This window comes from Trachinotus anak, unplaced genomic scaffold (assembly GCF_046630095.1).
Source record: "Trachinotus anak isolate AG129_WGS33_773 ecotype Australia unplaced genomic scaffold, CSIRO_AGI_Tana_v1 ptg000020l, whole genome shotgun sequence".
NCBI classification, from domain to species: domain Eukaryota; kingdom Metazoa; phylum Chordata; class Actinopteri; order Carangiformes; family Carangidae; genus Trachinotus; species Trachinotus anak.
The window spans coordinates 2,945,923-2,972,129 of NW_027273871.1; the positions used below are offsets into that span (position 1 = coordinate 2,945,923).

General features: G+C 40.9%; 1 protein-coding gene across 5 annotated transcripts in view; it reads left to right on the forward strand.

The window, feature by feature from the left end:
- The window catches only part of gria4b (glutamate receptor, ionotropic, AMPA 4b), a 112,853-nt gene that overhangs the window by 33,269 nt on the left and 53,377 nt on the right, over positions 1-26,207 (forward strand). For all 5 annotated transcript variants that reach the window (XR_011694587.1, XR_011694588.1, XM_071506017.1 and 2 more), the window contains exon 3: positions 17,805-18,044. Coding sequence is in view for 3 of the 5 variants with exons in the window: in XM_071506017.1 (XP_071362118.1) it covers positions 17,805-18,044 (240 nt within the window). In the remaining 2 variants the exon portion in view is untranslated. The remainder of the gene's footprint in view (positions 1-17,804; positions 18,045-26,207) is intronic.

A 26,207-nucleotide genomic window follows, 5' to 3' on the forward strand; every position in this document is an offset into this window, starting at 1 on the left:
GGGGGAATGTTTCCCCTCAGAGGAAATGAGTAAAATTCAAACTCTCAATTGCAGTTTTCACAGTCTCTTTGATATATGCTGATATAAAAAATAGGGAATGGGAAAAGATAGGATTGCATTATGTAGTACAAGCATACACTTAACACTCAGCTAGCTGCTGGCTGCTATTGTTGTCATTGAGATGATGACCTTGTTACTGGAGTGTGTTTTCTTTTACGTCCTATTTTTTATTAGCTGTAATGTAAATCCACAAGCACCCTCCACTGATTTCTATACTTCAATAAAATATACAGAATTTACATAAAGCAGTTGCAGAATTTTCTCCTTTTTTTCTGGTTTTGATAAAAGGCGGCAGGGAGATTGGTGCTCCTCCCAGCATTCCTTGGCAATCCAAATGACGCTTACTTTAAGTTGTAAATAACTGCCCTCCTCCTCCTCCCTCTCCCATGCCTTTGCTGGGTAATTCTGCAAATATATTGTGTGCTTTTTGATATTTTTCTGCTTGTCTGAGCTGCTTTCAGCGCCTTCTAAAAATAGGACAAATATCTCTACAGTGGTTAGTGCAAGGTAGCGGCAGGACAGAACATGTCAGCTGCGTGACAGCAGTGCTGGGACAGGGCCACGTTCCTACCAATGTAGATGAAACGTGTCTATATATCACGTATGTATCATGTTGATTTGCATCTCGAAGGCACTGGTCTATAGTATCTTGATAATTACACTGTTACACACCTGCGCAATGTAATATGAACTAATACAACAGCCCTGAAGCAAATCTTTGTGAAGATTTGAATGTTCTGTTTTTGACATTGTGTCAATCAGGTGTAAATTTATTTCTATACCATTTTTTAAGGCTGTACTTAGTGATGGTTTTGTCCTAAGTGTTGTCTCTAATATTTGGAGCTCTTCACAGTTGCAGGGCTTTTAGGTCAATAATAAGTGGGATGTTTTTAAAGTTGCATTAATTGATTTAAATCTCTTTGGCCACTTGGTGCAGTGGAACAAGTTAAAAACATCTGACATACTATCACTGTATAAACTGAACAGATTAGCAAACAATGGTCCATTTTCACACCCACTTACAGAGCAATGTTATGATTTATTGGGAGTCATGTTTCTGACCACATAAAGATTACAAGTCTAATATTCACTGTTTTTTCTCCACCAACTCCTGAGAAAAAGTATCTAGCTACTGAGCTACAAAACACTCCGATACACTCACCAGCTAGTTACTAACTTCGTCTGTCCACCTTTTGGTGCTGGGCAGGATGTGTACACTGGGTTTCTGAAAAGCTCTTTGGCTTTAAACAGCAGTCTCCAGCACAGGTTCAGAGCGACACATCTCACATTATATATGGTCATTTGATCCATCGTTAATATATGAGGATATTGATCGGTGTAGGTTTAAAGTTTTGGCCACCACCATCAATCCTAAAAAGCAGAATACAGATGGGAACAAGGTTGATTCAGAAAGTGTTGGACAGAGCCAATAACATAGTGATAATTTAACTATTCTTAGAGCTTTGCCAGCAGTGTGGCTAAAAGTATAAAAAAAGAGCATAATATTAGAAAAAAAGGCCTCATGCCTGGGTGACCATGACTGTGCTCTGCCAACTCCATTGTAGTCGACGCACTAGATTATGATATTTCAATGTGCAAAGATGAAATTAGATAAAAGTCATTAACTGTCCAAAACAGAAAGTGCTCATTCCCTGGGGAGCATGGATGTGCTCAGCAGAATTCACAGACGTCCTGAACATTCGTTTTCCAGATACCTTTTTCATTAAGAAATGTGTTGATCAAGGGGAAATTTTGAACTGATGGAGACAAGGTTAATGTGTTATCCTCTGAGCACTGACCACGAATATCTACACCTCATTTCATGGCGGTCTGTAGCAGTCCTTGAGATATCTGTTTCTTCTCCAAAGTGTTGGACGGACAGAGAGATAAAAAGATTGAATGTTGGAAGGACGTCACCTCTGCCCTGCCGCGAGCAAGATAAAAATGAATTCATCAACACAATCCTGCTCTTTCTTGTTGCCGTCTGAAATGAAGGCTCGTCTAATTCTTTAAAAAAAAAAAACGAGCGACCTGGATTAACACGACTAATACCGTCATGAATGGAAGTAGGAAGTGTGATGTAATTGAAATACAGAGAGTGAGGAGGAAGGTTGAATCATGTAGGGAGATGGGGTATAAAGCTGCAGTCTTGGGGGGAGGTAATGCCTGCGTCTCGATTCTGGTCTGTTATGGCTACTGAGATATCACTCTCTGTACTGCCCTCTCTCTATGTCCTGTCCTCTTTTTGCCCTGAACCTTTTCATCCTCGTGTCCCTCCTTCTCCTGACTCATAGCTTTAATTTACAAACACACACACTGCACGCTATGAATATTCATCTGTTTGTTTGCCTGAATCCTATTCTCTCACTGTTTACTCCATTGCTCTTAAGACAGAGCTTGAGGAAGTCCTGATATATATGTGTGTGTAAGTGTGTGTGTGTCTGTGTGTGTCTGTGTGTCTGTGTGCATGTTCACAGTGAGTTCCATGCATCTCTGAGGATGAGCGGATCTGACAGCATCAGCCGAAAAAGAACTGTTGTCCTCAGACCAAGAATCTCCCAGCTCTGCTAGTGTGTATATGCGCGCACGCGTGTTGGTGTGTGTGTTTGTCTCCCTCCATGTCTGTGTGTGTGAGTGTGGGCGGATACGCTGTCTCAAAAATCAGTGAGGCAAAGTGTTTCCTTAACCAGTGTGCTTCCTCTTTCTGAACGCCCTTCCCCATGATGTCTTAGTGTGTGCGCGCACATGTGTGTCCGCTCATGGGTGCACTTCTATGACCTAAAACAGATCCTATTTATGATAATATTCCTCTGTGGGTAGCCATTCAGGGCCCTACGGTGCAGCTCCAAGCTGGGCCCTGGGACTGACAGCAGACCAGCAGCCACCTGACTGATTGGGGCAGGGGGAGGCCTCGTGGTGCAGCTCTTCCCCCAGGCTCAGGCTGTGCTTTCTGACCATCCAGTGAGTCATAAACCATTAGCTAACATGTTAGCAGAGCCCCATCCTCCACCACTGGATCCCATGACAACACATAAGACCCTATAATATCTTATACTTTACATTATATGTATATGGCACTCACCACTTCCCATACACGCAACCTTAAAGTTAAAACTATTGTGTTGTTTTCTTTATTAAAATGCCCACGTTATAAAAGAGTATTTATATTCAATTAGTATGAAAAAAATTATAGTTGCAGCAGCATTACATGCAAATGGACTCATAGTCCCTGCTGCACCCTGCATGCTCATACATTAACACTCTCACGCACACATACAGTATACACACATGGCACCTGGTGCCAACTGTTGTGTCTGGCTGTGCCCATGCTTTGTCCTTGTTTATGACAGCTGCTCTGCACTTCACTCAGCTACTTTTCCTCATTGTTCCCTTTGTCAATACGTCTCATGACATTTCTGCATCTTCAGGTGTTGATGTGTAACATAGCTGATGCTGCATTCAAGGGTTACGGCGGAGCATCGGCAGCGTAGTGGAAGTAAATGTGCTTGGGACATTTTGAGCATGAGTGGATACATGATTCAGCAAATACACATCCAGTTTTAGAAATGTTTTCTTATTGTTTGATGGTCTGACATGGCTGAATTAGAATTCAGCATTTTATGTGCAAGGTCAAGGGGAAGAAGAATTATAACAAGACTACAAATCTACAGCTGAGCTACTGGCTCTGCGGTACTTACATTTCTGTAACACTAACATGCTCATGTTCAGCAAGTCATGTTTATCACCATCTGCTTACATTTGCTAATTAGCACCAAACACAAACAGAAGATTTGGAAAAATTGAACCTTTGACCTAATGATGGCGCTCGCTGAGAAGATGGGGAATCACCTAAGGTCCTTAAAGGGGACATGGATGCTGATACCACATTTCATGGCAATCTGTTATGCCTTTCAGTCTGACCCACAAATGTCAACTTGCTGTTGGCGGCAGATGAAAAGTCAGGGTATCAAATCAAAAGGATTCATCACCTGGGAGCTGTTAATGTCCAAACGAATTCTGTGCTAATCTATCCAGTAGATGTTGAGATATTTCACTGCATAGTTGGACATTTTGACCTGCTGGTGGCAGTAGATGAAAAGTCCTTTGGAGATCCCAAAAGTTTTTGTCAAATTTCATGGCAGTCAGTTGAATATTTGTCAAATGGTCAGCTGTGGGCTACAGTCTGAGACAACATTCACTGGATTACTCTGAAACTGAAGAAAACAAGTGCTAAAAACTATAATTATTCTGATTTCTGAAACAAATTTATGAAAGTTTAGTCATGATGGACATAGAGACAATGATATTTTTAAAATCAGCGTGACTCACATCCCAAGAATATGTGCAACACATCTGTGTGTGCTGAGTTATGACTCAGAGATGGACTACAAACGCAACATCTCATGCCTCTCCTTCTGTGACCCCCTTCGTCTCGGGGGGTGTGCCTCCCAGTTTTGAAAACCTCTGGACCGTAGATGTCCCATAATGAACTTTCTGTAACTGCTGACATTTCAAAGAATGAAGATGCGATTTAATACCAACGGCATGAATCACGCCATGAATGAAATTAACCATTTTCTCTCATTTTTTGAAGCCATTTTACATGAAAACACACAGTAAAACAACATGATTTTCACCATTTATAACAGAGGAGTTTCTATTTGCTTATATTGTTCAACATAGAACAATATGGAACAATGAAATTTTGAGAAATGTATCATTTCATTCTGAAAGTATTGATTTTTTTAATGTATTTGTGGACGAACCTGACCACTATATCAGCCAAGTCACTTGTGGAGCAGAGAAATGTCAGCTGCTGTAAATCAGCCTGTACAGATATGAAGCGGCAGCGGTGGTGATCGTCAGGGGAGCTATACTGCAGCTTATTGGTTTTCTCGCTGATATGCTCACATGAGTGTGTGTTTGGGTGCAGTGGGAGAGCGTGGCTTCCAGCTTCATGTGAGGCCTGGGCCCATTAAGGCTGATAAGGCCTTATAGAAAAAGCCCCCATATTTCAAATCATAATAACATTGGGTTCACGTTTATAGAGAAGAAATAAAAGCTGGGTGGGACATCTTCAGGTGAGGAAGAAGGCTGTAAATAAATAAGAAACACCTTCCTTTATATACACTATTTCCTCCTGTTTTATTCTATTCCCGGGGCTCCATACTGTTGGAGGTTATGAGAAAGGGAACGACAAACTAATGAAATATATAAATCAAGACTAAACAGTCAGACCTGCTGGAGTAGAGTGGTAGAAAAAAAAGAAAAAAGTGGACTCCACTGCTCAGAACAGTAAACAATGACCTTTAATGATGGATGAATCTACCAGTATCATTCATGGGCAGAGTAGCTACTGTTAAATTGACGAATATCCAAATATGAATAATTTTTTCTCACTTAGCTCGACTTAACTGTGGGAAAGATGACCAAAATTACAAAAAGAAGTCATAATAAACCAGAATTATTAAAGTTTAAGTTATAATCCTTAAAATTGTGTCTGTTGTGATACTAATACTTGATATAGTTTTTATTGCTAGTGGTGGAGTCTGCCATCAAATTGCCTAATGCACATTGCTAATGCAAACCCAACATTTTCTACTACTGCTAGTTCACATTAAAATCATTCAACTGGCAAAATACTGGATGACCTTTATTGTGAAGCAGCACAGGAATCCCAGTGTACTAACCAAGGTCATTGCTGACAGAAAAAGAGAGGGGGGACACACCCTGTGCACATACACTGAAAATATCAATGCCATACTGTGGACGATGTAATGTGAAATAAGTCCACATCTCTGCGTTAAAGATTTGATGCTTTAGCTAAAAGTAGTTGACATTCATAGTTTTATATGAATTTCCCTTTAGGTGAAAGAACCCAGGTGAAGATATTAATTTGTGTGTGAGTGTGTCTGAGAGACACCAGCTAACCAGTTTTTCACACTTTTTCAATATTTGGCTGCCATCTGTCTATCAAACTCTCTTCCTCTGAAAAAAACAGGCTGCATAGTTAATTTCATTAAATTGAAATTTCCCACACTCTCCAACACTCAGCACCTCCGCAGCGTTACCAGTGTCGGTCTTCTGTCCAGAAAATAAAAAGTTGTGGTGGTTATGATAACACAGCGGTCAGACGGGTTATTAACAAACCCTCAGGTTAGTCAAACTTCTTTGGCAGAGAAAACAAAGGGAACAGTAGAATTATTACCTAAACTGTCTCTTACACTTCATTAAGTAGGCAGTTGTGGAGCAGGCAATAGAAAAAGTGGTACAGATATTGTTATTGATTTCCTTTCACATTTAAGTGAACATGAAATATATAGAGTTCATATTCTGCCAGAACACTGCCAGGGTTGGCACAAGCCAAAAACAGAAGAGGCCAGAGCACCAGACCATTTTACATTCCTCTGCACACTTGGTCATCCTCTATTTTTCTTTTTTTTTTTGCCTGGAATGTTTGTCTGTGTGTTGTATCCCCATTTCTGCAAGACATTGTGTTTGTTGTAATCATCCCTGTTGTGATTTGATGACCAATCACAATCGACAGCAACATCTGACAATAGCTTGGATATAGTTTTGGCGCCTGAGCAGAGCCTAAATTTAGTCGTTGGAACTCATCCCCAGAGCGAGCTGGGGAAATCTGGCTGTATGTTATGTTTCAGTGCACTTCCTGCTGTTAAAGAAGCCTCTATGATATCAAAGATCTGATTCGCAGAAGGTGTTACGACATGTCACAGTAGGAGAAGCACGGGTTTAAATAATAAAATTAATGACGGCTGAACAACATTTTGCTGCTTTGGTTTCAGAGTCCTGGTATTTCTCCTGCTGGCTCACTGTCACACTGTCACAGCTCACTGCAACACCTGAATCAAACAGAGCCATTGAATCAACAGAGCCTAATGTCATTAGTAACACCGGTGCTGGTTCTCCTATGACTAATCAATGTCTTCTCTGAAACAGCTTTATGGCCACAAATGATGTTATGCGGTGTCATTTAGTGCCGATGCTCAGCTGCCCAATTTCATCTCGCACCTCGCAAGGAATGCATTTTACTCTGCAGCCTCTCTTTCACCAGCAGTTTTTCCTCCACGAGAGCAAGAAAAATCTCAGCGGGAAGTCTGAGCGGTTTGATTGGCTGTTATCTCCCAATAACTTTCCCTCACTCTCTCCCTCTGCCTCTCTCCCGTCCCCACCCACCTCCCCCGGTTAGCTCATGTTTTATGGATGCTAAGTGGTAAAGGATTTACGAGGAGTTTAGTTCACTCATCCCTTGGTGCTTGCACTTTAAATATTCACAGTTTGCAGCGTTTTGTGCCTCTTGGCAATACCTCTGAGGATCTCTGCTACATTATTAGCTGTTATGTTTGTTGCTTTTTGATGATTTTTGATTTGGAAATCTAATGCGTGTTTTACCCCTCTTTCATAAAAGTATAGCTAGTATATAGGGGGCTATGGGCCAGGTGGCTGCTGTATGGCTGACTTACAGTCACAGCTGTATTTTACCCATCTGTCATGTGCTTTTTCCCACAGGGGCAACAGCTTAGGTAGCAGGACTCCACTGGCTGCAGCGTGCACTTACTGTGATTGTGTAGCTCCAGTTCAGTTTATGATTGTGTGATTTTATGTGTGTCACCAATATTTAGTAACATTCTGCCAATACCTTGGGCCAGTAGCCTCTGATATGATGGCTATGATGCAGTTTGTTTGATTACATTTATTTACTGCAGGGTTGTAATGAGCCTTCCTGAATAGATTCCACACATAAATATATTTTGCTGTTTATTTTCTTGCTCTAACTTTCCTTAAGGTTTTTTATCTGAATGTAAAAGGTTTGTCCTTCTTGGTAGGCCCAAGAAAATAAAAGTTGTTTTTCAGTGTATAATGACAAGATTTAAAAGATAAAATTCTGGTGGATGTGACACCCTGGGTTTAACCAGCCTTCTCTTTGTACATGCACACAAGGCTACCTCTTCTTCTCTTAGTATTCAACCTCGGGCCACCTGATTTTATGACAGGGTGGAGGGAAATGGATGAGGAGGAAGAGGAGGAGGAGGAGGAGGAGTGTGTAAATGATGTGCAGAGCAGAGCTTCATCTCCCCTCCTGCCCTGCACCACCACTCTTTAACCCACGGCATGGTGGGAGACAAAGTCAAGCAGACAGAATACAGCACTGCACAGTGCATGTGTGTGTTCATGTGTACGTGCATGTGTGTGTTCGTGAGACTTGGTCTGTCAGTGGCATTCATGCATTATGTGGAAATGTGCTGCAATGATGTCCAGTGGGGGTCTCTCTCTCTCTCTCTCTCTCTCTCTCTCTCTCTCTCGTCTCTCTCGTTGTGTGTGTGTGTGTGTGTGTGTGTGTGTGTGTGTGTGTGTCATGCCAAAGGAAAAGTCGTAAGCACAAATGCATATATGCATGCAACATGCACTTGAATGCACCCAAGCACATGGCACAGATGCCTTATTCAATCTGACACACACACAGGAAATAAGGCAGCAGTGTGCTGTAAGGTGCCAGGTTTAACTGAATAACAGCAGGAGGCAGGGAGATGTGATAAGTATGTCTCATACACAGTGCTGTTTTTTTAGTGTTTCCACTTTTATGTACTGTACATGTCTGTGTTTTTGCTGTCTGTCACCTGGTGGTGCAACAGAGTGCTGCTTTAGTCCATAGCACAGTTACAGCACAGTTACTGTTCTTGTTTTGTCTCCACAAAGGAGGTTATGCTCTCTGTTCCATTAAGTCCGGGAAGGAAGATGTTTGCTGGAAAGTTATGCAATGGACCATGGAATAAGAATAGATCTAGTTACACATCCAGGAAATGTTTGAAGGAAACTGTGAAATACACGTCTGTATTTAAATGAAGATAAAGATGCAGATTAGAAACATTTTACATTAATAAAACAACAAATTCAGCAGATTGTGCAGCTTTGATTTTAGTGCATTCTTGTAGGGTTTCACACCAGCGATGGCCCATAGGCTGTAGGAAATCATGGTGGGGTCATGTCACATTAGCCACAGCAAGCAGGTGCACGGATGGAAAAATGCTGACATGTATGCTCATAATGAAAATGTTACACGCTGATGTTCAACAGGTAACGTCCACCATAGTCATCATCTTTTGTTGCTCTACTTTATGAACAGAGCATTATAAACTTGTGTCATATACTATGTGGATTAAGCAGAGACTTTTATTTTGAAGGGTAGACCTGCACATTAACATTTCAGGTGTCACATTTCCTCATGCTTTGTAAAATCTTGCTACTACAGTCTCTTCTTGGGGTTAATGTGTCTTTATACTAAATGGAACAGACAGGGAATATTCTGTGTAAAAGTATGGAAGCCTTTATTTTATAGTGTATATATGTTGCACATGTTTTCTGGGATTTCTCCCATTTATGCAAGAGAGACCCTATGAAACAGAGACAGTCCCAATAGAATTTGCTTATTAGCACTGAAAACAAAGCTTAGGCTGATAGGGTTTTAGTTGCTGATGCAGGTATTTTGTCATAAATATTTTTTTTTGTTTTATTTAATTATGGATTCTGACTCATCCTCTTGAAATAATGAATGTATTAAATTTTGTGGCAACCCATCCAGTAGTTGATATGCTATTTCAGTCTGGAACAGGGGTGGACTAACAAACGATCTAACTGTATCATCCCTTGATGTAGGAAAGTACTTTTTCAGATGAACTCTTGCCACTGTTTTAATAAATCATCATGTATAGTTCATCTTTTGTCCGGTGGATTTTCAAACTCTGAATTGCTCACGATGTCTTCATGTCATTGAGTCATTTGCCAGATCTGTCCACTGAGTGTTAACACTGGACCACCACCTATTTGAAGGTAATAAAGATACAAGTTGGTTACTTTAACTGCCATAATTCACCTCTTGTTATGAGGCAGTTTTACTGTTGTGGGTCAATTGCAGTGATGTTGATTCTCCACTTTGACCTGTCTGTCGTCCAGCTGACACAGTGAGTACCCATTCAACCAAGTAATTAAACCTTTAAATAAACGGCTGCTGAGCTCAATGAAACCACTGTATTGTGTCTGACAGTAGCTGTGTCAGTGGAGGTGTTGAACAGAGAGAGGGAATTGAGCGATTGCTCGCTGCTGTGATCCTGTTCAAAATGGCTGCCTGCCCGGCTTGAGCTCTGTGTACGGTCTGCAAAATAGTAATGCTTTCTTTTCATCCGGACTGCTCAGACAAGAGACCCGTATTGATTTGTACTTCACTGAAACTATTACAGACACAAAGGGGGCTTCATTCCTGTCCTCTCCATGCTTTTTCATGAAAGACCTCCACTCATGTTGCTTGCCTCTTTTGTGAGTCGATGAAGATGTCTCACTACAATCACACGCACTTAAAGAGCTGGTGATGATAGAAAATACCGTCATAAATGGCTTGTCGCAGTAATTCCAGTTACCACTTCATACTTGAAAGGTTTTCAACACATTTGCTGTTGCTGGAAAATGTCCTTTTGACACTTTGAAACACTGCTATTTCAAGAGTTTAAACAGTCGGCGTCAACGTTATTTCGGTTCATTTATGGAAGTGGAAAAACCTCACAAACTACATCATAGTTACCCAAAGTAGGAAACTTCCCAGTTGATGGCTCATATTAGCGCAATGTGCTATCAAAGTTTCTCCCACTGTTTGGGAAAATCAATGTAAAGACAAAATGTGAATTTTCTTTTTACCATTCCTAAAACCATTTATTACATATATAGACAATTGTTAGCACATTTCTACCTTTATGTTGCCATAAATCTGATATGTATAAATATGGTTCTTTATATATGTAGCTGTTCTTTGTAGCAACTTTAACCATAGCATTAGCATAGCAAATATTTATAGACAATACTTCAATGGCAAGAGATATATCAATAGGCATCCATATCATTCATACTCACAATAAGACAACACAACCCCTATGACGCACAACAACCAACACCAACTCAAAACCTATCCAATCCACTCAATAGCTCTATTTAATAATTTCATTTCTGTCCCTTTCCTTTCTTCAGGAAAACAAAACAAGAAAATTCTTATAAACAAGGAACTCATAGTGCTATTACTATTGCTTCTGTAAACAAATACAAAATTAACTTTTTTTAAAAACATATTGTACCTTTTTGTGTTAAGAAATTTGGTTGTGTGTGTGTGAGTGTGTGTGTGTAAGCCGTATACTTAGGACTGTTTATCAGTCTCTGTTCCACCTGTTCCCTGAATGTAAGAGATTTAAACAGGTTGTATTACAGACAAGTGACTTGAGATGCAAAGAGTTTGCCATAACTCAAAATCAGTGGACTGGCTCCCCCGGCAGTGAGCACTGGATGCTTCTGCTCTAAAACAAGTGGTAAATAATGGAGGTTTGTTCTGTGCAGCTGAGATCGATATATTGACGAGGCAAAGGTCGGGGGCAGTCATCATCAAACTACCCTGTGCTGTGGGTGGGGCCTGACACCTGGGGGACCGAGGGAAAAGTGTGTCACTGGCACTAGACCGTGTCCAACCGTCCACTGATTTACACAGAGCACTGATGACAAGGCAGTTTAGCTGCCCCAAAGTCCTGCTGGTCAATGGGAGCAGATTAGGAAAGCTTATCTTACCTTAGCGTAGCTTAGCATAGCTCAGATCAGCTCGGAGGGCTGAGTTTCCCATGATTCAGAGAGAAGATGCACTTCAGCCAAATTCACTCACATGAGGTTTATTTTTGCTTGAAGTGATGTGAGTTGATTTCAGACAAGTGTTATGTAAAATGACAGGAGAGCTTCTGTTGCATTGCTCTGTTAGTGTGTCACACGCAGAATGTCTGGCCCATTGATCAGAATGAGCTGCAGTGAGTGTGTGTGCGCTCTGACCTGTTTGTGCAGTGGAGTGTGAGGCCAGCGGATGCTGTTTCAGGGTCACTGCTGGTGTGGGACTAAATGGACCAGTCCAGGAGGCCAGCCTGTCACTAGTGGCCGCCCACTCACTGTCAGTACTACTGCTGTCACATCACGACTAGGTCATACAGAGCAAACTCTGTTTGATAAAGCTTGACTCTGATGGATTGCTACCATTGGTCTGTGCTGTCTCTTTGCACTGGAGCAATCCTGCTCTGGATTTTCTGTGAAGCTGTGCGTCTTGAAACACATGTGGGAGACGTCACATCTCAGACTGAGGACAAGACAATTTGACATTTTTGTAAAAATGTTTCCTTATTTTTTCTTTTTTACGGCACAAAATGAGATGTCTTGTTTTCCTGCACAGTCCCAGAAGCTACAAACATCAGCATTAGATAGCCGAATGATATGACTAGTTAATGAATTATAAACTGAGTTAAATATTTAAAAGAGCTGAGTATTTTTTACCATTAGATCCAGTCGGTTTCACATATTTAATTATGTATTTCACGTTTTCCTGTGCAGTCTTTTCTGCTTTTCTCAACTTTCCAAGTTCTTGTTATGTGTATGATAATATTAAGAGACAGAATAAAACTGCTGAATTCAGTATGAAGAACAACATGACATTGTATAACCTCACTTACTCGAGTGCTCTTACTTTAATCCCCTGTATTTTGGAGAAACTCTCCTTCAGTCTAGTGAAGAGTTTACTTTCGTTGTACTACCTCTGTCAATAAAATGAATTGACACAGACAGTCGTTTGAAGTCTGCGTCTAATGGGGACGCTCTGAAAGTCATAAAGTCTGTATTTGCCTCTCATTGGTTTTAATGAATGCTGGAAGTTTGTTTGTTAACTTGGACATAGAACAGTCACTTGAAACACTCCGTGTCATTGATATCGTGACTGACTGAACATGCAAAATTCATGTGTTAACACTGCATTTTTTGTCCACTTACAACACTGACATATCACATCATACTGTAAAGAAAATGTGCTAGCAAACAACATTTGATACATCCAGCACACACAAAGCAAAGTTCTTCCTCATTTGGAGTCGTGTTTCTGGCCAAATGACAATCGTCAGACAAATATTTACGACCCTTATAGCTCATTTTTGATCTCGACTGACTCCTGAGGGAAACATCTGGCTCCTTAGCAGAAAAACCTTCCCATGCTACTAACTTCGTCCACTGTCAGGTGTGTAGGAACAAGGTTGATGACAGAGGGGAGATTGCACCAAAATAATAAAGTTTGTGAGCCTTAAAGTCAAAACAATGAGTTGAAAGACACTAAAAGGGGGATATTGAATAGTGTAGCTTTAAACACAATTCAAACATGGCATCCTGTTCACTCCACAGGCAGCTGCTCATACAGGACATATGCCCTTACATTTTTTTATTTTCTTATTTTCCTGGTCAACAATATATAAATGACACCAACACAATATGTCTTTATATGTGATAAATTATATTGCACTTCAAGGCTCAAAGTGAGATAATTAAAGAATTATTTTTCATGGGTGACAGGAAATTTTCCTCATGGATATACAGGCCTTTCTTTTGTAAAAGATTTGTATTTTGAAATGTCTTTCTGGGCCAGAGGTGATCATGTGATCCAGATTCGACTTGTCTATGCCTGAATGGCAGCGCAGCGGTGTTTGTATCAGCCTGTCAAGTAATATCTTATGTTCACCTGGCCTCTGCTGTAAAGTGACGTTTTGTGTCTTCACTCGGGGATGTTCGAGTTGTGTGCTAGATTAAATAAGAAGAAACTATGCAGCCTGACAGAGATGTGCGTCCTGCATGCAGACAATAAATTCTTTCTACTTTTGTGTACAGTGACGGTCTGAATGAAAATCCAGAAGGGATCCTTATGTTTGTCATCAGGAAAACTCACTGGTGAGCATGCCTGAAGGAAGCTCTTAGTTCTTTATGGTTTAGATGGATTCCTCCTTCATTGCTGAGGCAATCTGTTTGAATGAAATTGATTACACTCATCATTTGCCATTTGGCATGAACTGTACCTCACTGCTGTGCTGTCCACTGTGCCAGAGACTCTCTGGGCAGAATGGTCTCACTGGCAGCTCCTGAGTGTGTGGACGTGACCTTGAAGCAACCCTATGTTATGATCAGAGTTGGACTGAACTTGTATAGTAATTAAAATGTATGGAGGTGCCACATCTAAAAGGCTGCCTCAGGATTTACCTTATGCTGATGTTTTTGTGGCTAGAAGGTTTTTCTTTTAATTATTCCACACTTCTTACAACCAAGACACTTTTAAGTCTATATTTATGCACTGTGTTGTTGTGGACAAAGACCACGTTTCCTGTGAATTCAGTTGTAAGGAAACATTAACAGCTTTCACAGAGTCTCTATTACTCTTCCCAGGAAGAAGTCCAGACTGAGAGGATGAAAGAGGAGAGAATAATATGCACTAACATTACAAAAAGGGCTCAATAAATTCTCAGCAAATGAATAAATAACCATAATACGTTCATTCTGAAAAAATATTACAACAAAAATATCCATGCATGAACCCATACTTGCAATCTAAAACAAACAGCATTCACAGTGTCTCTTGCATTTATGCTCTGTGGCTGTTTAACACCATGAACAGTCACTAAAATCACCATGCATGGAAATATATTTACTACCATAAAAATTATATATTGCAACACTTCAGAAAGTGTGAAGACGAATAGAAAAAATAACCAGAAATAACCAAAAAGTCTCTGCAGAATCCACATAGGATCTTACAGGAATTTGTAGAATAGCAAAAAGTCCATCTGAGTTTGTTCTGACTTGTGTTGTTGCAATTTACTCCTCCTGGTTATTTCTGTCATATTTGTCCTCTGTCGTACAACATGTTTGTAAATGTGACCACGAGTGTGCTAGAGATGAATGGCGGCAATATTATGATAATCAGTCTCATTGCTGTTGGTTTATTGGTCCTATTTACCTGACTGACTCTGGGCGAGAGTGGCAGCAGATGGATGTTTACCAGGCACATGTGTCCACGAAGCCACTCCACATTTAACTGGATGTGATATGTCATTATGTGAGATGGTAGCATTTAAAGACATGGTAGCAAGTGTTGAAATAAATTATTATTTGTAGTAGTGGTATATAGGCAGATGAGCCTGAACCGTGGTGAAAACAGGCAGTAATTAGAGACGAACACAGCAGGGGGAGACAAAGTTTGAACAAAACTGTCAGGTTTTGATATCAGACCAGCAGGTTTCCTCACATGCATATTGATGTTTTATTACTCAAACTAGTGTTTGTGCATAATAGCTATGTAGCATCTGCAGAGCGGGTGTGGGTTGACACAAGGATTCAGGGAAATGTGTGTGCCTGTGTGTGCTTGTGTGTCTATTGATGTCATCCCATCCCTTGAGGCGACATCAGTGGGCTGTGTGGATTTTCCAACCTCTGGACTCCTTTCTTGGTTGAGTGGACACTCTCTCTACCACGAATCTACTCCTCCCAAGAGCCTTCATGCCTCAGTATGGACACACACACACACACACACACATACATACTTGTACTTCTATCTTTGTGAGGACACTCATTGACATAATGCATTCCCTAGCCCCTTACCCTAACCTTAACCATCACAACTGAGTGCCTAACCCTAACCCTGACCCTGACCTTAACCTAAACCTAATTCTAACCATAACTCTAAAACCAAGTCTTAACCCTCAAAATGTGATTTGAAGGTGTCTCAAAAAGTGAGGACCGGCCAAAATGTCCTCACTTTCCCAAAATGTCCTCACTTTGTTAGTAAAATACTTTTTTTTGGTCCTTACTATGTAGCAAGTACAAGTACACACACACAGTAGATGTTGATCACTGTGTGGTCTTCAGGGAGCAGGTGCGGCCATATGTGCAAAACAACAGCATTTATTTGGGATTTTAATGCAGCATTTTTCTGGTCAAGTACAATTCTCCAGCTCTGTGTACATGGAACATTTGTAGTGACGTCTCCTCTCCCTCACTTTAGTCATGATACAAGGTAAAGCAAACTTCAGCTGTGATATCACAACAAACCCCGCTACAGTACAGTCTTGACTTTCCATCTCTTTCCTGATGCTGCAGGTTACCAGCACCTCCATGTACTTTAATTGTGTGTACAACAGAAGAGGCATGACTTTCTTTCTCTCTGACTGTAGTCTTGTTTGTCTCACTGAGGGAGGAAGCTGCAGGCAGATCAGAAAAGACGCAGACTCTCTCTCTTTCTCTCTCTCTCCCTGTGTCTACAGTAGAGTACTGCACTCTGCATGGAAACAATGGGTTTGTTAGCAAAGCAGCAGCCTTGTTTACTTCCCCGCCCCCATTTTCCTCTAACAACGGGAACATCTTGAGCTTTTCCTTCAGTTTGCCACTCACTCTGATTCTCCCCGTACCCGGAAACTGGCAGAGGTTGCTCATTATCTTCCCTCTCTGTTGTTGTTGTTTCTTTTGTGTGTGTGTGTGTGTGTGTGTGTGTGTGTGTGTGTGTGTGTGTGTGTGTGTGTGTGTGTGTAAAAAGTGGGCAATTATAGTACGGCTCTTGTAGACAGCCAAACCTTTCTATAATGAGGAGATCTCCTTAAGCAGGACACACTGTATGTGTGCACAACACGGCCTGTGTAGACTTTATGCAAATTAAAAGTTTCCATTTAATTCAAAGTATGACCAATAAAACACAATAAATGCAGGTTCAGTTTGCGCTGTTTTGATGTCATGAAGCGGCACGGCACAATGTGTTTTGTTGATGGGGAATACGTCCCCTGGAATGCATCTCCACAACAGAAAGGGGAATGATTCAACGTGCTGCTCAGAAATGTTGGTGCTGTTCCTGCTGCTGTTTAAATGGGGAAAGCGAGCAGCTTTTGAGATGAAAGCGTCAGAGGAAACGGATGCGTTTGGGTTTGATCTCTGTTTACGGCATTCAGCGGTTCTCTTGAAAGGATTTAAAGTGGTAATCAGTGGGATAATGGTTTGTTACGTTGTCTCCAGTCTTGGTGCGAAGCGCTCAATGCTGTGGTGATTTCTGCACTGCATTTCCCAGCAAGACATTGTCATTCAAAACAGCAAGTGGTTTTTTTTTTTTTTTTGTTTTAGTTTTTTTCTCATCATCCGTTCAGGTGCATAACTCAAATGTCATGGCTGTCATTGCTCATATTAACTACCCAGTTCTTCTTCTATTCATCTGAAGCGAAACATCACTTCCTGTGTGCTGGGAATAGTTTCCTGGCAGTGAGCCGAGATTTGTATCATTTAAAAAATGTGTTTCTCAGGAGATGAGCCCTCATTGTGTGTGTTGTTGTTTTGCTTCTACACAATAAAATTATCATGGGAGAAATGTGCTTAATAAAAGATAAGTATACTCATTCACAACCTGACAATGGCCTTGTTGTATCAATATGTGAATACTTGAGTTCAGAATAATAGCTCGTAAAGAACTTATTTTTCAAATAGAAGAGAGAAAAAAAGCAGTAATAACTCTGCAGTTCCTATCAGCTCTACTGAGCGTTTTACTCTCCTTTGGCTCTTTGTTTTGGTTTCCAGCCAATAAACTTAAACAAACTTAATCTGCTCTCATCAACCTCATTTCCAGCTGCAGCAGGCAGCTGTTTTCAGCAGAAAAGCTTTAATAAGCCAACCCTACAATGTTGAGGACCAAACAGCAGTTAGTCACTAGCTTGTGAACATATTGGAGCACTTAATAAACTGGAGGAAAATATAGAAGGAGCAAAACCATTGACTGGTTGGAGTGGAGTAAATTCATTAAATAAATGACTGTAGAGAAATAAAAGGAATTAATTGAATTAACTGTTTTTTATTGTTGTTGTTTTCTGTTGCAGTTTGCTCCCAGTACTCCCGCGGTGTCTTTGCCATCTTTGGCCTGTATGACAAGCGCTCGGTCCACACGTTGACATCCTTCTGCAGTGCCCTGCACATCTCCCTCATCACTCCCAGCTTCCCCACCGAGGGCGAGAGCCAGTTCACCCTGCAGCTCCGGCCATCCATCCGAGGCGCACTCCTGTCCCTCCTCGACCACTACGACTGGAACAAGTTTGTCTTCCTGTACGACACCGACAGGGGTGAGTGATGAGGACAAGCTTTTTGTCTGTGTTTTGGGCACATCTTAAACTGTCTAAAAGTTGAAGATGTGCCAGAATGCGAGTGTACTGCGCTTCAACGTGTGTCGCATCTAAATAACAACCTTTAAAAGTACTGTTCATCGTTGTAAGTGAACACATGTTTTCTTTTTATTTATTCTGACACATACAATACAGGAGTTTTCTGATGCCCCAGTAAACAGGATCTCCTTTTCAAAATTAAAGTTTTCGGATCTCATACTGCAATTTTTAAAGTTTGGTTAGATTTAGGCCCAGTCAGCTTAGTAAAGGTTAACAAACATTGTGGTTTGTTACAATAATAGGTTTGGTTAAGGTTAGGAAATAAGCATTGTCTTGGTTAAAAGAAACCAATTTTTTCCAAAGCAGAAGGACTGCGATCTCTAAAGTCAGACATTTTGTTGACCCATCCATCCACCCAACCTCTCCATCACTCAGCTTCCTTGCCCTGAGGATAAGAGTCATAATTACTATGGCCATTAGAGGGCTTGTCACTTGTTGGTAAACTTATGAAATGAGTGATGCACTTGATTTTCGTGGGGCGACTGCCTCTTTTGTTGTGTAATATGCACAAAAATGAGATGTCTCTGGGTTGTTTTACATGGCAAAGATATTCAAGTGTGATAATTTGCAGAATTTTGTGCTGTGTTTTTGTAATAAATGTAATTTTAAGGAATTCATGATGTCCCAAGTTTCAAAATAAGACTCCTCCCTAAAGAGGCATAAATACATATCTCAGATCTGTATCAGGAAGGTATTTAGTATATCCAAGTTCTCAGTCATATTTGGTACAATTTTGCCCCCTGTGTGAGGTGTGAAGGGCTATGCTTGTAAAATAATGGTTTTCTATACACAACATGTCATGGCCAGCAAGTAATCAGTCTTGGAGTGTAACTGCTGTTACAAGTGTGGTGGATATTGTTGGATCTCTCAATCAGTCTCTCTTTCCCTGGCTCGACCTGAGGAAGAGCACCATTTACAGTATTTGTCTCACCTTTTATATTTCTCACTCTTGAGTTTTCTGTATGTTTTTCTCTGTTTTTTTCTTCCCTTTTTTTTTTCTTTCGCCCACCCAAGCTTTGCCTCTTGAAGGTTTGTTCTTTTCCACCCCCAACCCTCCTCATGTCACATTTCCATTACAAGACAGAATGGATATGGGCTACTGCTTGGATCACATCTCCACATCTCACTTTCATACATTTTCCAGAAGGTGGTCATGGGTTTCATTCTTTCTCTCTGCTGCCGTGGGGACTGCAGTGAATGTTTGAGCAGATTGGATGTATAGGGGCTGCAGAGTGAGGGCTGTATCAGTATGGCGTCCATTCAGAACAACTCATTCCCTGCCTCCTTCTCTCTTATCTCAGGTCGTACATGCTTGACTGGATAAAAAGCCTCCTCCCCTCTCAGCAAAACCAGCTTGTATCTGATAAATTGTTCCCCCAAAAAAGCACAACAAAGGTTTCTGCCTGTAAGACTAAGCTGCCATGCAGATGGGCTGACAATGCGCAACCTCACCGCCTCAATCTGGCATCAAAACTGATTCTAGATCAGCATTAGGAATACAGATGATCTTATGCTGTGTGATATTTCAACACTTTAGTCTCTTGCCTTCTGATTTGAAACAGACTGAAACACTGAACACTTTAGATCAGTGGTTCCCAACCTGTGGTCTGGGGCCAACCGGTGGGCCATGAATGTATTGCAAGTGGGCCGATAAATCATTTGCAAAACGGTACAACTTTGGTGAAAAGATGTAATTATAAAAGAAAAACAAACTTAAATATAGTTTTTTTATGATTATACTTTTTTTTGTATTAATACCATGGACTGTATATAAAAATGGATGTAGATCCGGGTCTGGAAAGTGAAGCCAGTGCTGAAGAGCCTTAAACCTGCATTCTATCTAATGACCATCAGGGGGCGACTCCACTGGTTGTTAAAGAAGTCCAATTATATTTGAGTCTAAGGGAAAATAGCCCTATATGTCACTTGATTTATTACCTCAGTAAACATTTTACTAATAAGTTTAGAGTCTCAATCTCTAGTTTCAAGTCTTCTTTAATACAACACGATGTTCATTTTTTAAATTATAATCCCTAGAGGAAAATAAACACCAAAGCAGGGTATGCATGAGGGCATGGCTACTGTGTGATTGACAGACTGTGCCACACACGGCGACCTGACAATCAGGATAGAGTACAGAGCAGGTCAAGTCCACCCCTCACTCCTCCTCAGCGCCATCTTCTTGTCCAAATATTGTTTCCTCTGGTTTCAAAAACCAAGATGGCAACGGCCAAATCACAAACTTGAGGCTTCAAAACAGCCATTCATAAACCAATGGATGATGTCATGGTGAATTGCCACTTGATTAAGACTTAACAATGTAATAAGCCAATGATAGGAATTTTTATGTTGTCGCCGCCAGACCACATTTTATACTTGTTTGCTATCACTCTGATTGTGCGCTAAAGGATGACATATATGACAAGACAGTTGTCTGGCCATAAGGATCTAGCTCTTGTCAAACTGGCTCAGGTCTTTACACCTTCCCATTCCTTCAGCATCCTGCATCATGTTAACTACAAGGACCAACTGTTCATTTACTGTCTAATATATCCCAGTCCTTGACATGTGCCATAGTTACAAGATAATCAGTGTTAATCCCCTCATTTGTTAGTGGTCATAATCTTTCAAAATACAAGTCAACAACATCTTAAAAACAGGAGCAAGAGAATTCAAACATACAAAAACGGAGGCAGTGGTGTTTTGGGATGTGACACATACAAGCCTGTCAGAGTAGATACATTTGTAGAAATAAAAGCATATCAGCTGTTCCATGAGACAGATGACTGATGGATGTCTAAAACTCTGCAGAGATGCTTTGAAAACGATGTCAGTGTATGTTGCCCTTTAGTCTTCACTGTGTTCCTGTCTGAGAGCTTGTGCTGTTGAAGTCCTGGAAAAGAAGAGGGTGAAAAGAAAAATTCAATCTGTAATGATCTGTTCGAAATCAAAGTTTTCAGCATATAAGCACAGCAGGCTTTAGTTTGTCGCCTGGAACAGTGGGTAACAGGTTATTGTTTTTCCCTTTGTCAAAACAAAATAAGAGAAAACAAGTGAGCATTGCTGAAAAAGTAATCACAACACCATCTGTGCATTTCGTTTCTGACATCCAAGATTTATCTGCACCTTCACAACCTCACCTTCATGAATAAAGGTCAAGGGCTTTAATACATAACTTGTTTACTGTTATGTTAACTCATTCATGCGAGGCGGTATAAGATTTTACTAGAGTTTAACTGGCAAAATCTATGTGCACTGAGGCAAAAAGCAGACCAGACAGATAAATAGCAATGGGTAGTGTAGGAGCACTCCTCAAAGTTGTAAATTATAACACTTAATTGTTGTTACCTCTATATGTCCTTTCCCTCAGTGCAGCCATGCAGGTCCCTCCTTCTAATATCATTCAACTCTGCAGTTATATAAATAAGGACATAAACAATCAATATTTCTATGCAAAGTGAACGGGGCAGTGTCGTATCATGGTTTGCAGAGAATACACGTTACTGTTACTCATAGAGATGGATAGGGATCCCATTAATATTTGATGCTGAAAAAGATACGGTGTCATACAAATGTTATCCAGATGAGCCCTAAATGACAAAGTTTATACCTGATATTGATGTGAAGTTGTCATTCTGGAGTCCACGGTGTGAAATACTGCTGAACTGTGCTCCAGACTGCAGCATCTCGCTGGATTTGATTTTTGTCTGAGCAACAGCCCCAGTGAGAGCTCTGTCCATGGTGCTGAAACCAGGCAGCAGCTCATCTTAACTGACTGATCGCTGATGTTCTGGGCTCCGTGGAAGCTGCTGTCATACTAACAGTGGGAAGCACCGGCTGTCAACTGTATGACACACTGAATACAACTTAGCAGCTATCAAAAACATGATCTGCAAGCCAACGGTGCTGTTACCACAGATTGTTGAATGAAATTGAATGATAACATGGAGTACTCAGAGTTGCATGAATAAAAGAGTAATTTTGTTTGTTTTCTTCACTTTAAAGTTTAGCATTTAAAGTAATTTTCAAAGGGAATACATTTTTTGCATTATTCATATTGTAATGCATATTTACAGTAATTTATTGTTTTTGGATATCAGTTATCTGGTCAGTTTTTTTCTCATCCTCCCTCTCCACATTTTTTTTCTTCAAGTCTTATTCATGTCGCGTATAATTTCCTTTCGTGTCCTTTACTCATTCACTTCTCCTACCAGCTTCAGCTGATCAGTTGAAATCTGTTTTGCTGCCTGGTATAGCATGAAAGCAAATCTCTGCACAAGCAAAACCCAGATAAACCTAAAAAATCAAGAGGCCCTCTTCCTGCAACGAGCTAGAAAGGCAGAGTAAAAATGACGAATCACTATTACTTTATGAACTGAGGCACCGCCCTCAGACCTATTCTTTTTTTTTTTGGCTTTGTCGCTGAGTTTTTTACTACACACTATCCAGTAATAGGTAAGCATGGAGGGTTGTGAGTAGGAGTGTTCTCAGTCAGAGGAGATGGACTTGCATATTTAAAAGCCTCAAATATTGTCATGAGGTGTTCTGTCTTTGTGTGTGTGTGCGTGCACGACAGCAGTGCTTTTCAGAAGGCTTTTGGGTGCAGGCTGCAGCACTTTAGCCTGAGGATTTTTTTCACACACAGGACCAGGCATTCATCCAGTATTGACTATAATGTAGAATCAGCCCACGCATGGCTGAGCTCAGTCAATGAGCGCCAGTCTGATTCCCTGCATCAAAGCACCAGAGATACAAGGGCCTGGATACTGTAGCTGTGTGTGTGCGTGCGTGCATCTGCGTGGTTGTCGTGAGTGCTTTTCCCATTAGCTTTCCTAGATTTCTCATAAATACACACACAGTCACACAGAGGAAAAAGAAATAAAAGGTAATAGATTAAAATACAAAAAGAATCCAGGAAATGCTTTAAAAGAGAGAGTCAAAGGAGAGGAGGAACAAGGAAAGAAGGGTAGAATACAAAAAATGAGTTACATAATGAATCCAGGAAATGTTTTTAAGAGGAGATGAGGACACAAGAGGAGAGGAGAGAAAATGGAGGGGCAGAAACAAGGAGGGGAGAGGGGATATAAGGAACGGAGAGGGGTGGAAAAGAAAGAAGGGCAAGGACGGTATGAGGAAAAAATAAAGGAGGAAATGGTGTAGAGGAGAGGAAACAAGAGGAGAAGAGAGGAAATGAGAGGAGCAGAGTCTAAGGAGAAGGAAAGGAAAAGAAGGGAGAGGAAAAAGTGGGAGAAGAGGAAAAGAGGAGAGAAAATAAGGAAGAAGAAATGGAAAAGAGAGGAAAGGAAACAAGTGGAGAGCAGGAAAGGACAGGAAGGGAGAGGAAAGGAGAGGAGGAAATGAGAGGAAAGGAATGAGATGAGATGAAGGGAAGAGAAAACAAGATCAGTAAATGAGGAAAAGAAAAGAAGAAATACGAGAAGAGATGAGAAAAGGAGTGAAGGGATAAGAGGAAGAGTCAAGGAGAAATGAGAGGAGAAAACAAGAGGAGAGGAGATTAAATGAGAGGAGAGGAAAGGAAAGGAGGAGGAGAAATGAGAACATGAAAAATGAGGAGAGGAGTCAAAGAGGAAGTGAAAATAAGAGCAGAGAGCAGGAAACAGGATGATCTCTCTCCAGCAGACGGACTGGTAGCAGCAGTTGGTACAGGCTGTGATGAATGGCTCTTTTTAAAAGCATAAGTCTCTCTGTGTGCTCTCTGGAGAGGAAGAGGTGAAAGGAAAGGAGCGGTGGAGGCTCAGCAGTCAGACTCTGACAATGTGTATCGCAGTGGAGGGTAAAGACGGGACAACAGGGAGGGACAGATAAAGAGGAGGCAGGAGCTGCACACATGAGCCCAGATGTGCACTCACTTTCCTCTCCACATGCTGCAGCTGCTTCCATCTAGTGTCCGGCTCTGCTCCAATCAGCACAACATGCGTTAGCGTCAGTCTGCACACTGGCCTGTAGCTGTGTCTTTGATGCTGATGCTTATTGCGGCTGGCTGCTGCTCCGCATACGGCCCCGAGGCTACACATTTATCAGCTGGTAATCAGCTGGCCCTTTGCACGCTTTGCTTGCCTCGGCAGCCGCCGCTGCAGCTTCCTGTCCATACACTGTGTAGACCAGGCAGCACAATAGGACATGATGGAGTATCAACATCATCATTGTTACTCACTGTACATGCAACTTAATGCAGCTGCTGATTTACATCTGGCAGGACGGTGTGAATTTTGGCTCCTGATTTTGGTATAGTTTAAGTTTTAGTCTCTGGATAGACATTAGTTGTATTTCACTTTGAAATATAATATATGTGATAAAATAAAAAGGTTTTTTTTTGATGGATAACATTAAGAACGCAGAGGCTAAAGTATATTTACCAATCCACATTTTTTGAATGTAATAACTGTCAGATGTGTTGAAGTGCGACTCTGTGCCAGTTAGCTAAACATGGTTCCTTATCTGTGATCCAACATCAACACCCAGAAATTCATGCCAGGCTTTTTGAATTTTGTGATAAGATCACAAACAGTGAGTAAGGCTCCTAGTCTCCATTTCACATGTGTGACATGATGCGGAGGAGTCTGTCTTCACTGACTGAAGGATCTACTGTGTGTGTTTTAGTCATATTTTAGTGGTTTGATTAGTTTTAGGTTAAGTCAGGGGATGACTGACAGTCTGACACAGTAACTTGTGTTAGACAGTGAGATTTTGCCAAACTCCCACCACAGGATAGGCTTCAATGAGTAATAGTTTAATTAGACTCTTATTTATAATTATGTTTGGGTTTAATCTGCAATACAAGAACAATGCTGCTCCTTTATTTAATAATTTTTTTAGCATTATAAAATGTATGTAACCATCACACATACAAGTTTCAACAAATCAGATGGAAATATTAATTGTCAGCTGAAGGTAGTAATCAGGAATTTTAGCATCAGCATTAACATACACTACGTAGCCACAGTTAATAACAACTGTCAGTGACAATCATTGTTGCTGCCAACAAAATCCACAGTTGTCAGCTACAAATTCGAAGCCTGCTTTTTTTGAGTTAAATAGTTTCAGAAATGACAATGACAATTTCAAGTGACAATCTTTCACTGCCATTATTATAAACAGATTATTGTCTATGCAAGAATGAGAAGTTTGACAGGCTAAACAATAGTAACTACAGGGGAGGGGCTACGTGACGTGATGTTATATTGTTAATGCAATTTCTGACTTTTTGCAACAAATGAATTAATTGCATCATTGAGACTCCTCATAATAAAGTATTACTCTACTACTCTGGGATAAGAATGTATGATATACTGTATATATAGAGTTCAAATCAAAACCAAAAGGATGGCAGGACACCACTGTAATGACATAATGTATGGTTAAACACCATAGCACATTAACAGTGAGCTGAAACAGCTGCTCATTTGTAGTTGAAGCAGCTTCAGTCAATACAGTCAATACGTGCAAAGTAGCTGCAGCTACCACAGGGAGTCGTTTTTACCCTGTCTGCAGATCCCCACCCTGCACACAGACCGTCCTTTTCATTATGTTGTATTTGTCAGGGACCATCTGCAAAAGCTTAAAGCTTATTCTCAAGCAATAAGAGGAGACACTTTGAATCAGATTTAGGCACCAGCTACTATCAGTGTGCAGTCCCTGGGCAGGAAACGCAAACACTGCAAAGTAAATGTTAAGATAAGGAAATAAAGCATGCTCACACCTGGAGAACTGAAGACACTGAGTGTCTGGAAAGGAGGCCGAGTCGTTTTTCTGTTTGGTGAAAGCAGGGTAGTCTCAGTTTTTAGTTGTGGTTCTGATATCAGTTAATAATAATGAATTATGAAGTTGAAAAAGCTTTTGGGAACGACTGTAGTGGTCTGGACCATATGGGAAGGTCTGGCTTCTTCCTGTAGGAGTAACTGAAGGCTTCCTGAGGTGATACAGTACAGGCTTGTGTGCTGAGTGTGTGTGTGGTTTTTTTTTTTCCACTTGTGCGTCGCCTCAACTAGCAGTCCCTCCTGGCACCGACATCCCTCTAATGGGGTGCAAGGGGCTGGGGAGGGG